Source organism: Bombyx mandarina, chromosome 16, assembly GCF_030267445.1.
Source record: "Bombyx mandarina strain Sakado chromosome 16, ASM3026744v2".
Lineage (NCBI taxonomy): Eukaryota > Metazoa > Arthropoda > Insecta > Lepidoptera > Bombycidae > Bombyx > Bombyx mandarina.
The window spans coordinates 13784253-13805154 of record NC_143222.1 but is presented as its reverse complement, the minus strand read 5'-3'; the positions used below and the strand labels follow the sequence as shown (position 1 = coordinate 13805154).

The following is a 20902-nucleotide window of genomic DNA, read 5'->3' as shown; positions in this document are numbered from 1 at the left end:
TCAGATTTTTTTATCTTTAATTATTTGTTCGTCGTTTGTTCGTTAATGTTCGATCAAAATCTCTGAAATTTCTATGTGCTTGTTCATATTAAATACCATTAAAAATAACTGAATTTATTAAAATCGCGCTAATCGTACTTTAACGACTAATTGGTCGTCTTCACTGGCACTTTTTGTTGAAGTTTGTTGAAGTTTTCAATTTATTTTTTAGATCTACATAAGGAATAATTAGACAGTATAAACGCACTTGTTAAAAAAACGCTAGTAAATTGCCAGCTGACTGACAAAACCGGCGCATGCGCAATGTAGGCGTGAGGTGATGGCTTGCTTATTAGAAATAAAATAATGATAATTGGGAATTTAATTGTTTTTATGATCTAACAATCACCAATAAATTTCGAACAAACGATAATTGATCAAAATTTAAGCAATAAAAATAAAGATATCTAGTAAAGGGAGCCCACTTAAGGGTGATCATTTGTTTAATTAATTATAAATGAATAAAAGACGAACAAACAATTTTTGCATTCGAACATTAACGAACAAACGACGGACAAATAATAAAAAATAAAAAAATCCGAAAATAAAAAAGGGGTCCAAATTCACTGAGCCGGGAAACAGTCTCATAAAATAATATTATGTATGGGAGAAGCTTGAAAAAGTGTCCCACTTTCAGCACTAAATAACAGCTCAAAAATCCTCCAGAATGGCGCTAGCATAAGCACAGGGGAATGATATGAATTGAGCAGTTGTTAACTGATTGAATTACTAGAGTAATTAGTGACAGTGTAATATACAATACCTTACAGGTTTACGTAATCCAAACTAATTTCGTCAATAAAACCTAAAAATTATTGCTGTGATAAAACGTGGAGACATCGATTGCATTTTCTTATCAGCTTTAAATAATATACTTTTTGTGATTTTGTAGTGCTGACAGTTTTTTCGTCCTTTTTTATTTCTCTATTTTATTATAATAACTTTCAGCCCCTTTTTTAAAATTTACCCGGTTGCTATTGTAGCGCCACCCTTATTTAGCAGATTTTAACGGACACTTTTTCACACATAGACGGTTCCATAGATTATACACTTAATATATGACGGTTCTACCCTCCATAACTCCATAACATCTACATACGCTACCCATAGATTTGTTAATTGTTAATCATGTACTTGTTATAGTTGATAAAACCCAACGTAACTTATAGGTTATGTATGTACTCGAATCGATTTAAATTTTTTATTAACTGAGAGCACCTGAAAACTATCTCCTTCGTCTTTAAGATCTTAAGTTACCAAGAGCCATATAAACTATATTCAATACCAAATTCTGTTGACAACTTCACAATATTTGAGTTTGTGTCGGAATCGAAATCATTCAAGATTTTGGTGTAATTTCACTAAAGCCTTAGGTAAATTGTTTTATATGTATTCGAGTTTTGTGATTCCTGTGTAGTTTCCTTAGAAGGTTTTTGATTGAAAAAATGTCTAATGTTAGCTATGATATGGATACATCGGGAGGTCTTATGCCGGTAAGTTGAATTTAACAACGAATTCCATAATAGTATAACGCCCAGCAATTTTTGATCTACGGCGCCATTTTATATGGATGTTGCTGCATTTGTTTCTATTTTAAAATAAATAGCGATGTTTTTAATAATGTTGTTAATGTTTTAGTTAATAAAGGCCCTAATTAAGCCTCCGGATGAGGATTTGAACGTCCCGAAGCCTAAGAAGCCTCAGCATCCATATTACAAGAGGCCTGGAAAGGGTCATAACCACGATTCGTGCGACGCTTGCGGTGAAGGCGGAGATCTTATCTGTTGCGACCGATGTCCAGCAAGCTTCCATCTTGGTTGCTAGTATGTGATTAAATCTCATCTTACACTTATAGTAGTTGGACAAAAGGCCTCCTGGGACTGCGACCCATTAGGAAATGTTTTGTAGTATTAATGGTAATGAAGGTGTGGATATAGGTGTAATGGTGTATAGGTGTGTAATAACTAAGTGCTTTAGTGTTTATTATATCAAAGGTGCCAAAAGTACTGACTAGGTAGTAGGTGCCTACTAGATTAGCATGGCAGGAGCTTTTCTGATTGAAACAAAAGTTACATATCGATGCTTGAAAGGCAAACATGACTAAGCGACAATGTGTGAACTGTACAGTAGACTAATTTAAAGTTGAAATACCTGAAAACAAAATTTATTTTAACGAATCCAGCTGTAGTAGAATCTAGCTAGTAGCTGTAGGATTGAAGTGATTTTAATAGACCTAGAAATATATATTTTTTGCGCATCGAATATGGTTATTGCCTATCATTTATGTACAAATCAGTTATTGTTGCTTAGTCACTTTTGCCTTTCAAGCGTCGATATGTTTTTCTTTGTAGGAGCTCTAGCTCATAAATATCTCAAATCAAGTTGTAGTTGTTATGGCCTAAAGGATAAAGCATCCGGTGCATTTGTATCAAGTAATGCAATGATGTTCAGATCCTGTAGGCAGGTATTGATTTATAGTAAGTATAGTAAGTCGTTGTGGCCTAAAGGATAAGACGTCCGGTGCATTCGTATCGAGCGATGCACCGGTGTTCGAATCCCGCAGGCGGGTACCTACCAATTTTTCTAATGAAATACGTACTTAACAAATGTTCACGATTGACTTCCACGGTGAAGGAATAACATCGTGCAATAAAAATCAAACCCGCAAAATTATAATTTGCGTAATTACTGGTAGTAGGACCTCTTGTGAGTCCGCACGGGTAGGTACCACCGCCCCGCCTATTTCTGCCGTGAAGCAGTAATGCGTTTCGGTTTGAAGAGTGGGACAGCTGTTGTGACTATACTGAGACCTTAGAACTATATCTCAAGGTGTGTGGCGCATTTACGTTGTAGATGTCTATGGGCTCCAGTAACCACTTAACACCAGGGGGCTGTGAGCTCGTCCACACATCTAAGCAATAAAAAAAAAAAAAAAAATATATATAATATGTACTTAACAAATGGTCACAATTTACTTCCATAGTGAAGGAATAACATTGTGTAATAAAACACGTCATCTCGGATCCTCCCGATCCACTAACGGTGCTTTTAGGTACTTCAAACACCGGTCACCGTTCTCGTCCAACCCATCACTTGCGACGAAGGGCTCGACGAGTAAATTAACCCTCAGACACAGCCCACTGAGTTTCTCGCCGGATCTTCTCAGTGGGTCGCGCTTCCGATTCGGTGGTAGATTCTGCGAAGCACGGCTCTTGCTAGGGTTCGTGTTACCAACTTCGTCAGGTTTGAGCCCCGTGAGCTCACCTACTAGTTAAGGTTACGCTGATATAGCCTCTAAAGGCTATCAGCTTAGGTAGGAAAAAGTGTAATAAAAATCAAACCTGCAAATTATATTTTACTTAATTACTGGAGACAGGACATCTAGTTAGTCCACATGATAAGGGACCACCACCCTGTTTATTTCTGCCATAAAGCAGTAATGCATTTTAATTTAAAGGGTGGGACAGCTGTGTTACTGTAAAAACTGAGACCTTAGAACTTGTGTCTCAGGGTAGGTATTTACGTTGTAGATGTCAGTGGGCTCTGGAAATCACTTAACAACAGGAAGGCCGTAAGCTCATCTATCTATAAAAAATAATGAATAATTTTATTTATTCTATCATATCACAAATTCGGTCATATTTTGAGAAATGTATTGGCTTAACGGGCATTGTTAATGCTTAGAGACATTACTGTTATAAAATAATAGTACATGAAATAATACTTCATGGTAGCTGTGAGGTGATGTTGTTAAAATTGAAACTAGTCCATGAAATTGCCCGAAAACGGTACTACAATTATATTAGGTGGCTTAAAATATAATAATTATAAAAAGAAAGTTTTGTTGAAAATTTTATTGAAGACACTTTTAGATAAAAAAAATTTAGTAATTGTTTCAGTTAAGTATGTAATTTAACACACGGAAAATACTGAATATTGAATCATAAAACGAGCACAGTTTTTTGTAATCTGGAAACATCGAACACCTTTTGTGTAATCTGGAAACATGGAACATCTTTTGCAATATTATTTTGGTCCTCCTGTAATAACAGGATCCTACTACTTTTTACCAACCTTTAGTTAATCTTGGCCAAGCTTTCTATGACTTCTGTAATCTTTAGTGATCCACCTCTGGACGAAAGTGACATCCCAGCTGGCTTGTGGTTGTGTCGTGAGTGCCATGCAGCTGATGAGAATAAACCGTCAAGTTCACGTAGCAGTCGTGCTCAGTCTCCTGCTGACAAATCTGACGGGGAGAAGAAGACTAGGTAAGGTGCCAGAGCAGCTGGACTGTGATCTCATTAAATTTGTTTTAATTGAGTGAATGAAGCAGAGGATACTATTTTAAAATAACATTGATGAACTGCTAATATGTAGTTATTAACTAAGTTTGTGGTGAGACTTGGACATTGAAACTACCTTCAATCTTTTGTTTGTTATTTTAATTTTCCTAATAAAATAAACGAATAAACGTAAGATTGAACTAAAATTTGGCTTATTTAAATCTAATTGCAAATGACAGAGCTCATGGCCCATTGCTCGTTAATGGCTACCAAAAAAAAGTTTTATAAAATAGGAGAATCATGTACTGAATGAACTGTAAAACGTAAAAATATTTTAGTTGAAAAAATAATAAATTATAGCATTTAAATGTAATATTTAATAACAATAATATTAGAAAGGAAAATAGTTTAAGACATAAATTACAATAAAAATACAACTAAAAAGAAATTTCAATGTATCTATTATATTTTATTATGCACTTTTGAAAGATTTACCTTTGATGTACTCTAAAAAAACATTTGCATTTCCCTTTCTTTGTTTAGACCAGCATTCTGTTCATCCATCAATGTGTCCTTGTTAAGAGAATGTATAGTGTCTCCATAAAATAAATTTTCATTTACAATTAATAGATCCCTGCGAAATAATCGGACGAATTCCAAAAAGAAGAGTAAAGAGGACGACGATGAGGTCAAGAAGGAGACAGAGAGGCAGGCTGAAGCGGAGAAAGAGCTATCTCCGATGGAAGTGCTGGTTAAAGCTGCCAAGATAATGAACCCAAGGCAGTTTGAACTGCCCCGAGAATTAAGAATACCGTGTATATTTCCCGGTACTGAAAAAGGTAAGGTAATTAGTCTTATTATTGAACGTGTGAACTTTGTGATATACACTCGTATACATCGTATATACGTCCCGACCGTTTTATAGAGAGACCTTATTTCGAAGGGACAATTTACTTCGCTTGTAAACCATTGGATAAACTCTTATTTAAATGCTGGTTTCTGTTTAAAAACTCTTTCCCCTCCGTTGTACCCACAGAATGCGCGGGCGAGGCGGGGGCGGGGGCGGGGGCGGGGGCGGGGGCGGCGGCGGCGGGCGGCGAGTGCTTCGTGTGCGGCGCATCATGCCGCGTCGCGCCGCTGCTGCGCTGCGACTACTGCCCGCTGCTGTACCACCAGGTAGGAGGGCGGGGGCGCGGGGGGGTGGGGCGGTGCGGGTGCGGGGAGCTCTGACCGGACCTAACGTTTGTGTGTCCAGGACTGCCTGGAGCCGCCGCTGACGGCGCTGCCCACGGGGCGCTGGATGTGTCCGAACCACGTTGAACAATATATCGTAAGTACATTGCTAATAATGTCTTGAATGTTCGAGACGCAACGATGACAGGGCCAGCAGTGGCGTAGCTAGGTAACCAAGGGCCCTGGGGCAAATTAAAAAATGGGGCCCCACTGTTATGTAAACTGATTAGGTTTTATCAAATAAAAATATGAAATATACAAATACTTTAAAAATGCTAAGCTACTTAAGCTATTTTTTCGCACTGCAGGGCAGGTAGTAAAAATATTAAACAGTAACAACATAATACATACATATTTACATACATAATAATAGGTTGAGGAAAAAGTCTTTTTGCTTTATAGTATGTATGAACTTGTAATAAAATCTGTTTGGATATACTATTTGTATATGGTTGGTTTTGGCATCATTAAAAGTTAAAATTTTAAAGAAGATAATTCCAAATTCATATTAGGAAAACGTGTGACTATTATTTATTTTTCGTCAAGAATGTTAAGAATGTCTTTCTGTCAAGATGAGTGAATCTTATGAAGAAATTAATTCGATACCTTTTAAAATTTTACTACAAAAAAGGTAAAAATGCAGGGCAAGCCGCGAAAAAATCTGTAGTATCTGTGAGAGGAGCACAAATTTGGTTTAAGCGTTTTCAATCTGGAAATTTTGTGTCAAACATGCACGTCGCTCTGGTTGCCCCGCCCTGGCAAGTGGAGCAAGATCGGCACATCAGTAATTACGACGTAGCTGAAGAACTGGGAATTGACCACAAAACAGTTATGGCGCATTTAAAAAAAACTGGGTACACAAAAATATTTGGGTGCCTCACGAGCTCACTGAAAGAAACCTAATGAACAGTGTACTCATTTGTGATTCTTTATTACGACGTAATGAAACCGAACCATTTTTGAAGAAGCTGATAACTTGTGATGAAAAGTGGATCACGTACGACAAGAACGTGCGAGAAAGGTCGTGGTCAAAGGCCGGTCAGGCTTCGAAGACTGTGGCGAAACACGGGTTAACTCGCAACAAGGTGATGCTGTGTGTGTGGTAGGATTGGAAGGGCACTATTCATTAGGAACTGTTACCACCAGACAGGACCATCGATTCTGAACTCTACTGCGAACAACTGATGAGATTAAAGCAAGAAGTTGAGAGAAAGCGGCCGGAATTAATCAACAGAAGGGGTGTGGTTTTTCATCATGATAACGCTAGACCTCACACATCTTTAGCCACTCAGCAAAAATTAAGAGAGCTTGGCTGGGATTTGTTAATGCATCCGCCGTATAGTCTTGACCTTGCACCTTCAGATTTCCACCTGTTTCGGTCTCGTCAGAATTCTTTAGGCAGTGTCAGGTTAACATCACCAGAAGACTGCCAAAACCAATTGTCGCGGTATTTTGATCACAAGCCCCAAAATTTCTATAGCAATGGGATCATGTCCTTACCTACAAGATGGCAAAAAGTTATCGAACAAAATGGTACCTACATACTTTAGTTAAATGTAAATAAACTATATTAAAAAATATTGTGAATTTTCTTAAAAAATGCGATGAAACTTTTCCCTCAACCTATTACAATGCGCTGTAGCCCGAATCTATAGATTTGACACGATTTATTGACTTAACGGACATCAATATGAGTGGTAAATTCAAATAAAATTGAACCACTAAATTGACCAGTACAAAAAGTTTATTGACATTAGCTTACTTACTCCTGATACAGCATTAATTTTTTAACCGTTCTCGAAAAAAAATCTTAACTCGAATTCACAATAAAACGCACATCGATGAATAATAAAACGCACATCCGTTAAATTGACAACACTGCCAACCTACAAAAAGAATTTAGGGGAACTCCTTAGGCATAACTTTTGAATTTCTCTCAACTGAGTTGTCATGATTAAAGTGGGGTTGCAACCTGTCATCTTTATTTTGGAAATGGGAGAAATTTCCAAAAGTTCAGTTCGATCGAGATTTCTGGTAAGGATTCGAGGGCCCCCTGAGCTCGAGGGCCCCGGGGCACTGCCAGGCCTAGCCCCTTGGTAGCTACGCCACTGAGGGCCAGTCGGTGAGATAGAGATTTTGACACTCGACAATTATGTTGTAATAAAAATTGAATTGAAATTGAATATCTTGAAATAAGAGCTGGTGTCACGGTGGCTCAGTGCGCGTACTGCTTGTGTCCAGGACTGGAAGCTGGTGAACTCCATCTCGGCGACGGAGCGGGTGGCGCTGTGGGACCGGTTCGCGGGGCCCGTGGACCAGCACGCCATCAAGATAGACTTCCTGCGCCGCGCGAGGAACCCCAACCCCAGGTTCAGGTGAGGGCCCGCTCCGGACCCCGGCTCCCACTTCTCTGATCCGGCCCCGAGGAGCCCCCAGTGCGAAGGGCTCATACGATCAGCAATTTCGCTGTCGAATTCTATATTATCGGATAAGAAACTTTATGGTAATAAAAATATAGGGGAGGAATCGCATGATTGTCTTGGAATTTTCTGTGACTTGTCCAAAGCATTTGACTGTGTTGAACATGAAACATTGGTGAGGAAACTACATCACTATGGTATTAGGGATGGTGCATTGGAACTTATTACTTCCTATTTATCAGGAAGGATACAAACAGTAGATGTGAAAGGTAATAGATCTTCAGGCACCTTGTTGAAAATGGGTGTACCTCAGGGTTCCATTTTGGGTCCTTTTTTATTTCTAATATATATAAACGATTTACCTAGTTTTATTGAGTCCCGACACGAGATCGTATTATTCGCAGATGATACATCTTTATTATTTAAAATTAAACGACAATTATAAGTCTATGACGAAGTGAATGATGCGATTTCGTGTGTGGTTCATTGGTTCCGTATCAATAACCTATTATTGAATAGTAAGAAAACTAAATGTATTAAATTTACTTTAAAATGTATTAAACCATCTTTAAATGTGAGACAAGTGGATAGTGATGTAATTGTTTCTGAGGAATCATTGGAGCTTGTTGAGTCAACCGTATTTCTTGGTATAACAGTGGACTCCAAACTGCAGTGGGGACCTCATATTCATAAATTGGCGAGTAAGCTCAGCTCTGCAGCATACGCAGTAAAAAAAATTAGAATGTTAACAAACGCGGACACGGCTCGTTTAGTTTACTTTAGTTACTTCCACAGTGTCATGTCCTATGGCATTTTGCTATGGGGCAATGCGGCCGATGTAGAAATGATATTTATTCTGCAGAAAAGAGCTATACGTGCTATTTATAACATGCACTCAAGGGAATCCCTGAGGGAGAAATTTAAATAAATTAAAGTTCTCACTATGCCATCCCAGTACATTTTTGAAAATTTGATATATGTTCGTAAACATATTGGGAGTTTCCTAAAAAGTCGGACATACATAATAGAAATACTAGGAACAAACACAAGCTTGTTGTGCCGATGAGTAGGTTACATAAGATACGAAGCTCATTCGGGTGTTTGTCTGTGCGCCTGTACAACAAAATCCCACAAGATGTTCAGAACCTACATATACATAGGTTTAAGAAAACTATTAAAGAACATCTGTGCAATAAAGCTTACTATAAAGTCAATGATTATCTAGAAGATTGCACAAAGTGGGAATGAGTTGCTCGCTCCGGGCATTTCAATATCGTAGTAATTGTTACGTTATAATACTCATTGTAAAAAATTCATATTTAAAAAAAAAATCTAATATTAAAAAATAAATAAATAATAATTTTATATGTAAAAAAAAAAAGACATGCCCGCTGAGTTTCTTGCCAATTCTTCTCAGGACGGAGGCTAGTTCTTGTGAATTGGCGGTGGTTCTTTTGACGTTCAACAACTATGTACTTTCATTTATGTTGAATAAAAATTTTTTTTATTTGATTTGATTTGATATAATATATAGTTTAAAAACCTTGAAAACGCATATAATTAGCAACTCGAACTATTTTTATTTTATTTTTATTACTTAAATGTGTGGACGAGCCACTAGGTGTTAAGTGGATTTCGGAGTCCATAGACATCCACAGCGTAAATGCCGCCACCCACCTTGAGACATGAGTCCTAAAGTCTCAGTTTTACAGTATAGTACAACGGCTGTCCCACCCTTCAACCCGAACCGCATTACTGCTTCACGGTAGAAATAGGCGGGGTGGTGGTACCTACCCGCGGGGACTCACAAGAGGTCCTACAATCAGCAATTACGTAAATTATAATTTTGCGTGTTTGATTTTTATTACACAATGTACCTACACTTCACCATGGAAAAAATTGGTACACCCCGCGGGATTCGAACCCCGGTGCATCGCTAGATATAAATGCGCCGGACGCCTTATCTTTTAGGCCATGACGACTTCAAACTAACAATTGAATTATTATTTTTTACATTCTGTTGGTTCCGGCGGCACAGTAGAGTCAAGTCGTAGCGCGGCACACGTCGAGCTAGTAGAGGCACGATACCAATAAGCAGTTGTTGTTGACTAGAATAAAGATCCCGGCCCACGTCCGCGGGCGCGTGCGCGTGCCGCCCATGGTCCGCAGCCACTACCGGCGCCCCGCCCCCCTGCTGCCGGCGCGGAGGGAGCACGTGCGCTGTCGGAACGGTGAGTGATATATGACTATATATATAACGAACTATAACTTATAAAAGGAATGCAAAGTGGCTCGCTGGTCCCGGTGGAGATAAACTGACAATGGAAAAATATTTTTTCAGTGTTAAAGAATCTGGGATTATCGAGTGTACTGGAGAGTGAGGGCGACGATTGTCGGAAGCACACCATCTGTATGAACATGGACTGCCCGTCCTACAGCCGCGCCGCCCCCTGCCCCGCCGCCGCGCCGCACCCCCCCGCGCCTCGCCCCGCGCCCCGCCCCGCGCAGGTACCCACGCAACCTCGCCGCAACCTCGCCGCACTCGGAGACGTCAATCATTTTCACTATGACTATACTACATTTGTAGAGCTAATTCACACCGGCGCTGGTGTCGCAGCCGGCCGGCGGGATGACGACATTAACGAAAGTACTTTGTTTGTTCCAACGAAAGAGTGCAAAATAAATAATCTAATTGTCTAATTACATTCACCGTCCCGTCCCAGGCGAGCGCGAGCCCGGGCTCGTCGGACTACTCGGACTCGGACCTGGAGTACTACACGGCGTCAGTGAAGAGACGGAAGGCCACCGGCGCCGAGGACAAGGGGTTCGGCCGGCGAGCCCGCGCCGACCGCGTGCAGCTGCGCGCCGACGAGCACGTGGAGCAGCTGCTCGCGCTCGTCGACGAGCAGCTCAAGAAGCTCGACGAGAGGCTCGTGAGGCTGCTCGCCTGGCAGCGCCTGCAGCAGGTGCTGGCGGGCGAGGCGTGCGCGGGCTGGTGGCGCGACGTGCCGCTCTCCCGGGCCGTGGCGCGGGCGCTGGCCAGGCACCTCACGCGGGGCGCACTCGCCGCGCACGGGTGAGACCCACTCACTATTTAACAAGTTTGTTTTGTACCGGTGCGCCGCCGTCCGTGCGTGATGACAGCGAGCACGTCCCCGGCAGGTTCCGTCACGTGTCGCTGCCGTCGGAGCTGCTGTCCCGGGCGGACCGCGAGCGCATCGCCCGCAGCGTGTGGGGCGCCGCGCCCGCCCCCCGCGCCGCCCCCCGCGCCGCCCCCCGCGCCGCCCCCCGCGCCGCCCCCCGCGCCGCCCCCTCCCCGCCGCCGCCGCGTGCGCGCGCCCTGTCCGACGCGTGCGTGCGGGCCACACTCTGCGCTATCAACTCTATGGACAGGTAACACGGATACCGGTGAAGCCGACGCGCAAGTAGTGAACTTCAGCACAAAATTAATACCTAATAGCCTGCACGAGCAGATCCCACCACCCTACCCGTGTCTGCCGTGAAGCAGTTGTATTGTAAAAATTGAGGCCTTAAATCTCATATCTCGAGGTGGGTGGTATTATGTTGTTGATGGGCTCCGGTAACCCTTTAACTCCAGGCGGGCCGTAAGCTTGTCCATACAAGGAATTATAACATACAACATACATCTACATTAAGCAAAAAATAATTAAAATATCATACTCATTGGAGTCATTGGCCACCACCATTTCTCTCCTTTTCTGAAAGAGTTATCTGAAGACTTAAAAGCTATGGCCGGGCTTCAGTACGAACAGTAGTGTTGATGCAAACGGCGCTATTTCAACGCGGCTCTGACACCGCCGAGGTGTCTGTGGGGACGCCGTGGTGGTAACACAAGCTCGTGGTGTGCAGCGCGGGGCCGGGCGACTCCCTGGGCCGGCCGGTGCCCATGCGGCTGTCGTCGCTGACCGTGGGCTCAGACAGCGGCTGTGACGTCACACTCGACCCCGCCCTCTGCCGGTGCGTCTCCCGGAATCACGCCGTTATATTCATGGACGAGGTCAGTTAAATACTTTGCTTTTGTTCAAATATTAATGACGCTGCCCTACGCAGCACGGGAAAATCTCCCTGGCCGAACACAACCGGCGCCCCCCTTCATCGCCCCCTTCTCACCATGTCCCGCTCGGCCCTGGATGCCAGAACGTATCTAGCGATGCACCGGTGTTCGAATCTCGCGGCGAGTACCAATTTTCGTAATGAAATACGTACTTAACTAATGTCCACGGTTGAATTCCACGGTGAAGGAATAACATCGTGTAATAAAAATCAAATCCGCAAAATTATAATTTCCGTAATTACTGGTGATAGGACCTCTTGTGAGTCCGCGCGGGTAGGTACCACCGCCCTGCCTGTTTCTGCCGTGAAGCAGTAATGCGTTTCAGTTTGAAGGGTGGGGCAGCCGTTGTAACTATACTGAGACCTTACAACTTATATCTCAAGGTGGGTGGCGCATTTACGTTGTAGATGTCTATGGGCTCCGATAACCACTCAACACCAGGTGGGCTGTGAGCTCGTCCATCCATCTAAAAAGGAAGACTATGTACTGGAAATTCAATATGGGTTTTCACAATGCCCTGTGCTTTTATTAACATCACTAGTTGTTTTACAGGTGAGCGGGCACTTCGAGCTGATCAACTACTCCGAGTTCGGCAGTCGCGTTAACGGCGTGCTGTACACGTGCGACCCCCTCGCCGCCGCCCCCGCCGCCGCCCCCGCCCCCGCCCCCGCGGCGGACGACGCTCTGCCGCGCGCGCTTCGAGATGTCGTCAAACAGAAGGACTCCCCGCTCGACAGGTGCCAAATTTTTTTCTGTGTCTAATAATAACTGAAATTCATGTTATTTACGACTGACCGGCTGCCCGTACCTAGACTGCCGATGGCTTCGTCCTTGAGGTAGGCCGCGCGTCTGGCTGCAATTTTGACTGCCCAAGTTATGACCTCGGCGGGGATAAGACTTGGTCAAGAATGTACCAGAATTGTTTAGTGGTTAGTGGCCCAAAATTGCATCTCTTAGACCCGTGGTCTGCTCCCAATATCTGCGGATCATTCAGCCTAACATACCCCGTACGCCCCCTAGGGAAGGGGACCTTTTTTTTTTTCCTACCTAAGCTGGTAGCCTAGAGAGGCTATTCCAGCGGAACCTTAACTAGTAGGTAAGCTCACGGGGCTCAAACCTGACGACGATGCTAACACGAACCCTAGCAAGAGCCGTGCTTCGCAGAATCTACCTCCGGATCGGAAACGCGACCCACTGAGAAGATCCGGCGAGAAACTCAGTGGGCTGTGTCTGAGGGTTAATTTACTCGTCGAACCCGTCGCTTGCGACGAAGGGCTCGACGGTGACCGGTGCTTGAAGTACCTAGAAGCACCGTTAGTGGATCGGGAGGATCCGAGATGACGTGTTTTGGGCGACGTCGACTGCTTTCCATTCTTTCCGTAGGATCGAGAATAGGGACCTTGTAAGAAGGGGCCTAAAAAAGGGGCACCGGGCCCAAGAACAACTAGCACTTAAATGGTTGCATTTCTACTGCCGTAACGTTTTTTTACTATTTAAAAAAAGGCTAGTAACAAGAGACAACCGCTCTGTTTTGTCATCCATAACATGTTATATGTCTCACGCATTGTTACAGGATAAAAGGTGACATCACGGAGCCCACGTCGTGGTGCTCGGCGTGCTCGTGCGGCGCGGGGGCGGGCGCGGGCGCGGGCGCGGGCGCGGGCGCGGCGGCGGGCGCGTGGGAGGGCTCGGCGCTGGTGCCGCACGGCGCACTGCTGCAGTTCGGGTGTCGCCTCTACGTGTTCAGCATCACCGACGCCAAGTCCTTCCCCTACGAACAGATCATCACCGACCCGGCGCTGTAGCCGCCCCCGCGCCTGCTTGTCTATCCCTTGACAATATTGGACGCTGTCAGAACCGGCTCGACTGTGCTTCAGCACCGCCCGGTCACAACTACAAGGATATACATATATACCTAGTCAGGTCATAAATTCTGTCACATGTTTAATGTAAAATAATTGAAACAAGTTTATTCTTTATGTAACCATTCATATACCAAAATTAACTTAACAAAACATAGATTCTTATGACATTAAAGTTTATTCAAAATGACCTCCGTGATTTTGAATACAGGCCTTCAATCTGCGCGGCCAGTCGTCTATCGCAGCACGAACGAGGTCCATGTCAATATCGGCGGCTGCCTTAATCAAAGATGTCTTGAGTGACTCCAAATTGGGATGAGGCTTTGAGCACGCCTTTTCCTCCAAGTGTTGCCATATCTTGTAATCTAACGGATTCAAATCTGGACTGGAGGAGGGCCAGTCTTCGTGCCGGATGAAGTCGATTTCACGCGCCGCCAGCCAGTCTTGTGTGCTCTTCGCTCTATGAGCTGGCGCCGAATCTTGTTGGAATACCCAGTGCCTGTTATTGAACATGGTATGAGAAACAGGTTCCACAAGGTTCGTCAGGACTGTATTTTGATACACAACTGCATTCGTTTTTACACCTTTCTCACAAAAATGTACCTCTGTTAAGCCCCAATAAGAAACTCCCAACCATACCATGAGCGAGGATGGAAAATGACCTCGTTGGACACGCGGAATACGGTTGCTCGCTTCTTCACTACTGTGTGCGTACACCTTATCATTTTGTTTGTTGTAGCTCTCTTCTACGGTAAAAATTTTTTCATCCGAAAAAAGAATTTCCCGATATTTTTTTCCCGCGTACCGCTTCAACAAAGCGCGGCATCTCTTCAGTCTCAGGTCCATTAGACGAGCATTCAAACGATGTCCTGTTTTTCTTCGATATGCCCGAAGCCCTAAGTCTTCATTTAACACCCTTTTCACCGTGGTTCTGCTTAACCCCATCTGAAGGGCCAACAGTTTCTGCTTACGTTTGGGATTTCTTTGAATTCGCGCCTTCACAGCTTTTATCACTGCTGGAGTCCTAACAGACCGAGGGCGACCACTTCTTGACCTGTCATCTACACTAGAGTCTTCATTGTATCGTTTGATGGTACGATAAACGAATCTTTTGGTTATATTAAAATTTTTCAGTATGTTAAAAATTTGAATTGGCGCGTAACCGCAACGATACAACGCAATAACTGCAACACGGTCTTCTTTAAGCGTCCACTCCATGTTTAAAAATGAGTAAAATTCTAAAAGTATACATTTTTATTTTCATGAACAATTCGAAATTCGAATTCAATAAACTTTTTTGTGGCCAGCATTCTAAAAGAAAAGTTTTTACTGTGTGACAGTACTTATGACCTGACTAGTTATATATATATATATTTAGCCTACCTATTGTTGATGCTAGGCTTCACGAGCTCATGGGGCTCATTCAGGGATTTCGGCAGTGATGGGCAAAATGTAATTAAAATAATAAATACAAATTACAGTTACATTGAAGAAGTTGTCGTGGCTTAAGGGATAACACGTCCGGTGTTCGAATCCCGCAGGCGGGTACCAATTTTTCCAATGAAATACGTACTTAACAAATGTTCACGGTTGACTTCCACGGTGAAGGAATAACATCGTGTAAATAAAAATGAAACCCAAAAAATTATAATTTGCGTAATTACTGGCGGCAAGAACTCTTGTGAGTCCGCGCGGGTAGGGACCACCACCACCGCGCCTATTTCTGCCGTGAAGCAGTAATGCGTTTCGGTTTGAAGGGTGGGGCAGCCGTTGTAACTATACTGAGACCTTAGAACTTATATCGCAAGGTGGGTGGCGCATTTACGTTGTAGATGTCTATGAGCTGAGCCGTTAACCACTCATCACCAGGTAGGCCGTGAGCTCGTCCACTCATCTAAGCAATAAAAAAAAAATTGTAGTTGGTAATTAAGATATTTTGTAATAGATTACATAAGTAACTAATTACAGCGAGTATTTATTGTAATTAGTTATAAAGTAATTCGATTGTAAGTTGATCTAATTAAACTACATAACTAATCTGTCATGCTAGGTAACCTTACAAAAAATTTCCTACTAATAATTTTTTTGACAAACAAAAATAAACCACATTTTATATAAAAAATTTTTAATCATCTGTATCATTTTACATTTTTTTAATTAATCATTGGTACGTTAAACATTATTTTGCTGATTTATAATTTAACGTAACTTTTAATATGACTCTTCTTCCCGAACTTTTCGTCTGACAGGCGCACAGTGGGTCGATACTGTGATTTTAGTGACTTAGGGACTAACTTTGTTTTTTTATAAATTTTTTTATGTAGATAGATAGAGCTCGTTAATCTCAATAATAATTGTTTTGGGCAAAAATTACAATAACTTTATAGTTTGGTCAGAAAAATGTGTTTTGTGATTTTTTTGTATGGAGCGGGTCACATTAAATTAAATTCCGGCTAAGTACCGCGAGGTCCCGCTTTGAAACTTTATTTTCCTTATACCTTGTCTAGTCTACTATCATTTGATGCTATGAACATGTGCATAAAGTTGCAACTCTGCCAAATAAATGGATCGAAAAAAATTAATAAATACATACAATAAAAACCTTTTTTTCTTTTTTCGTAAGTGCTTTAAAGTTAAATTTGATATGGATTAGTAAGTAAAAGCAAGTAATGATACCCATAATTACATAATACCTAACAACAATACATTTAGTAGGTCTCTAATTAAGCAATCTCTCAAATTATTAGGATAGTTAACATTATTTAATGAGGATAATTATTTAAGCAGCCATTACTGGGTAGTAGAAAATATAGTAAACATTTGTTTGTCACTGGAAGTATAAAGTGACTATGCTTATTATATACTAACTAGTGTTCGTTTATTCGTACTACTACTAACATCTCGTGATTGTCGTTGTGATCTTGCTGTTTCCGTTATAATTGATAATTTTGTTAACAATTTAGAATTAAGATTTTAAGAGAGCAACTACAGTCGCTGTCTGATAATAAAAAACTCTTTCAATTCCTACAAAATCAAATAAACGTGACCGAAGAGAAAAATGTTGAGCTCTAAAAATTCTGTACGCAATTTTGTTCAAATATAAGTGCAATATGGAAACGAAGTAGTCGCATGTTAGCACAGTTTATAAGAAAAAAATGTGATTGGTTAGAATGTGCAATAAACTGGCCCGAAGGAATGATATCTGAAGCTATCAACACTGCACATGAAAGGCTCGAGATTTCTAATACTGAAGATGTTGAAAATGTACCACCCTCAAATGTACTACAGAAGCCTCGACATCTATTTTTGCAACTCGAAAACCTTTTGAAGAATTGGGATCCAGGCAAAAACGAAGACGCATTGAACAAATTTACCAATCGCTTTCGTTATCCCCGGATGAAATGAAAGCTACTACAATTGCTAGTTTGAGAAACACTAGAAATGAAGATGTAGGAGAAATAATGAACCACTTGTCAAATCACCCCGAAGATCTAGAAAAAGTTAAGGAGTATTTAATTACAAGTAAAGTGAAAAGTAGTACATATTCTCCCGATGAGGCAATATTAGTTTCACTTAAATTAAGTGGCAGTATATAAACCTAAGAGAAGCAGCAAGTGAAAATAGGTCTGATTTATACCCTTCTTAATATAAAATTAAGCAAGAAAAGACCAAATGTTATCCAGGGAAAGACGAGGTAATTATTACTGAAGAAGGAGCTGCTATTAAAATGCAAGCATTACTAAACTTGGCGCTATATAGGCTTTTAGATGTGATTACTTCGGATTTGAACTCTGCAAGAGAGCTACTGCTTATAAGCAAATAGGCTTTGATAGAGCCCTAGGTCAAAGTAATTATAAACAAAAAACTGAAACAGAGTTTGATGATTCATCTATTTTCATGGTCAGTCTAGTTCCTATAAGGCTTCAGAAATTTGATAGAACAATTGTTTGGGAAAACGACCTACCCTCATCAACTTTTTATTGCCGTCCAATAATGTTTAAATTTACAAAAGAAACGCAGTCAACAGTGACAATTATAAAAGCTAGCATAACAGAAGAAATAGAAAGAGTTCAGCCATCAAAAATCAAACAAGTTGAAGTTAAGCATCAATTGCACATGATGATGATAGACGGCAAAATAACCTCATATTTGTCAGAAACATTTTCTGCTGTCTGTGATATTTGCAAAGCAAAACCGTCGAGAGTTTTTTGGAGTGACTTGCTTATCAAAGAGAAAATAATGAAGAAATATTCCAGTATGGAATGCCATCTTTACATACCTGGATAAGATGCATGGAGTGCTTACTTCATATCGGTAAATATAATTTTATTACTTCACAATTTTTTCATCGTATGTAGTTTCCTGTGAGATAATTTTTAAAATGACACTTTTTTTGTTTACGTCTTATCGTTTGGACTTCAAGAAATGGAGTTGCAAGGGGCGATGACAAAGAAAAAATAACAACCAGAAAAAGTGCTATACAGCAAGCGTTTAAAAAGGAATGCGGTTTACTTATAGATGTTGTCAAGCAAGGAGTAAGAACAACCAATGATGGCAATACTGCCAGAAGATTTTTCAGGGATGCAGAAGAAACAGCCCGCATAAAGGAATACGTAAAGATTTAATAGAGAGGTTTCACGTGATTCTTCACTCTGTTGCATCTGGAGAGCGCGTTTCCAATTTTTCCGAATTTTTTAGATATACTGCAGTATTGTATGTTAATTTATATCCCTGGTATTATATTGTATACCTTCCAGTATTCATAAATTGTTGGCACATGGCAGTGATATACAATAATGAAGAACTTTGGTGCCATTCGTATAGGTAAACTCTCGGAAGAGGCAGCGGAAGCTCCCAATAAAGATTTTCGGAAATATACAGAGAGTTGTTATTCAAGAATGAGAAGTAGGACGTCGACTAATGAGGATATTTTACAAAATCTTCTTTCGTCTTCTGACCCAAAGATCGAAAGGTGAAACAAAATATATAATATTTAGAGAGATTGCTTCATTAGAGACCTACTAAATGTATTGTTGTTAGGTATTATGTAATTATGGGTATCATTACGTGCTTTTAGTTACTAATCCATATCAAATTTAACTTAAAAGCACTTACGAAAAAAAATATAAAGGTTTTTATTCTATGTATTTATTAATTTTTTTCGATCCATTTATTTGGCAGAGTTGCAACTTTATGCACATGTTCATAGCATCAAATGATAGTAGACTAGACAAGGTATAAGGAAAATAAAGTTTCAAAGCGGGACCTCGCGGTACTTAGCAGGAATTTAATTTAATGTGACCCGCTCCATACAAAAAAATCACAAAACACATTTTTCTGACCAAACTATAAAGTTTTTGTAATTTTTGCCCAAAACAATTATTATTGAGATTAACGAGCTCTATCTATGTACATAAATTTTTTTATAAAAAAACAAAGTTGGTCCCTAAGTCACTAAAATCATAGAATCGACCCACTGTGAGGCGGTTGGCTTTCGGACAATTAATCACAGTAGCGTACGTAAACACATATTTCACAGGCGCAAAAGATGGTAGAGGGGCATTCAATTTTAAAAATACTTTTTTCTTTCTTCTTCTAAAACTTCATTATGGTTTTAATATTTGAAATTCTCTACTGTCTTCTGCCAAAAAATGTCACTATAAGTTGAGCTTTGGATCTTGGCTCACTGCTCTAGTTGTCTGAATCCAAACTTGTATCTATTTCAAAATAATCGTCTTCCCTAGACTTCGTTGAAGGTCTTTCTGTATCTCAGGTATAGAATTTGGCATAATCTTTATAATTTCTTTTACTAGTAAATTCTTCATTATACAACATTCTGACTGACCAATTAATGAGGTGCGGTTTAACTTTTTATATTTAGGATGTGAAATTGCAGCTAAAGCAGCATTTTCGGCTTGTGATCCCGAAAATTTCAAAAGATCTGGTTTGCTCACTTTTTAGGTAAGTTTCAGTCAAACTGCTGCAGAACTCATAGGCTCTTCTTTCAGCAGTTGCATTTGTCTACTTTATCTTCAAGGAGGGCATTGCCGCGGCCTGCCGCGGTCTGCCGCGACAGGCTCCGTACAGGACGGGTACTCACGTACGTACCTTCAAACTCCGAAGTGGAGTTTTTTTATTTAAAGCTCTGCGTATGTAGTGCTGCAGATTTATCTTTTATTGTGACGATTTTATTCAAGGCATCATAAAGGCTATTTCGTCTCGTCTACTGGCCCATTAAGTGTGATTGAGAACATTTTGTAAAATTTCAGACGAATTTGGTCTATTTGCAGCTTTCTATAATGTTGTTACACTTTTTTATAGTTTGGTCATGCATTTTCGATAATTCAGTTTCCTGGTTTTCTAGGATTTTATTTGCGTCAGTGACACACGGACTCAACGTGTGTGCAGCGCACACTAGTGTTATGACAATTGTTGAAGAAAGGTTATCTAAATTAGTGAATTCGTCATGTGTACTATCGGTACCGGAGTCATACATGACCTTGCTCGCGATACATTCATGCGATTTACTCCGTAACTTTTAAAGGCCCAAACATAATAGGTGCCACTTTTGGTAACATGCGCCACAATATTTATGCTGGTTAGGCCATATCTAGAAACTATTTCTTGCGACATCTCGTAAATTTTGTCATAACTATGAGTGCCGATATAGCGTTGACATGCTAATGACTTTGAGACGCTCTTTAAACTGTGCGAATCTATCCAGTGTTTGTTTCACCTGGATAGCTTCTCTGACGTCCAGAGTAGTCCAGACCAAACATTAACAGCGTCAAACATGTTTTACATTATTTAGTTCTTGTTTCACTAAAGCAGATTCTTCTTCAAGAGTGCTTCTCTGCTCATGATTCTTAGATTTAAACGACTTAAAATTTGTTGGAAGTACTCTGTAACGTCAGTGTCACGTCAGTGCACTGTAACGAAATCATTGAGTTAACGAACTACTTAACAATATCTTGATCGAATTCAGTTTGT

The 20902-nt window shown here is 40.9% G+C and overlaps 1 protein-coding gene across 2 annotated transcripts; it reads left to right on the top strand.

Moving 5' to 3' along the window:
- The first annotated feature begins 1138 nt into the window (after positions 1–1138).
- LOC114245310 (uncharacterized) lies at positions 1139–18788 on the top strand. 2 transcript variants are annotated; one of them, XR_016324318.1, is made up of 15 exons: positions 1139–1532; positions 1678–1862; positions 4161–4307; positions 4953–5161; positions 5359–5498; positions 5578–5652; positions 7797–7930; positions 10088–10206; positions 10317–10483; positions 10699–11051; positions 11138–11368; positions 11846–11993; positions 12603–12787; positions 13624–18226; positions 18336–18788. XR_016324318.1 is itself a non-coding variant. In XM_089733530.1 (14 exons), exons 1-14 carry the CDS (start codon positions 1485–1487, stop codon positions 13853–13855), a joined length of 2373 nt encoding a protein of 790 aa, XP_089589656.1. In that variant the 5' UTR covers positions 1139–1484; the 3' UTR covers positions 13856–18788. The 2 variants fall into 2 exon arrangements, 1 of the variants encoding a protein (XP_089589656.1); XM_089733530.1 differs by having other exon boundaries at positions 13624–18788.
- Positions 18789–20902: the final 2114 nt, after the last annotated feature.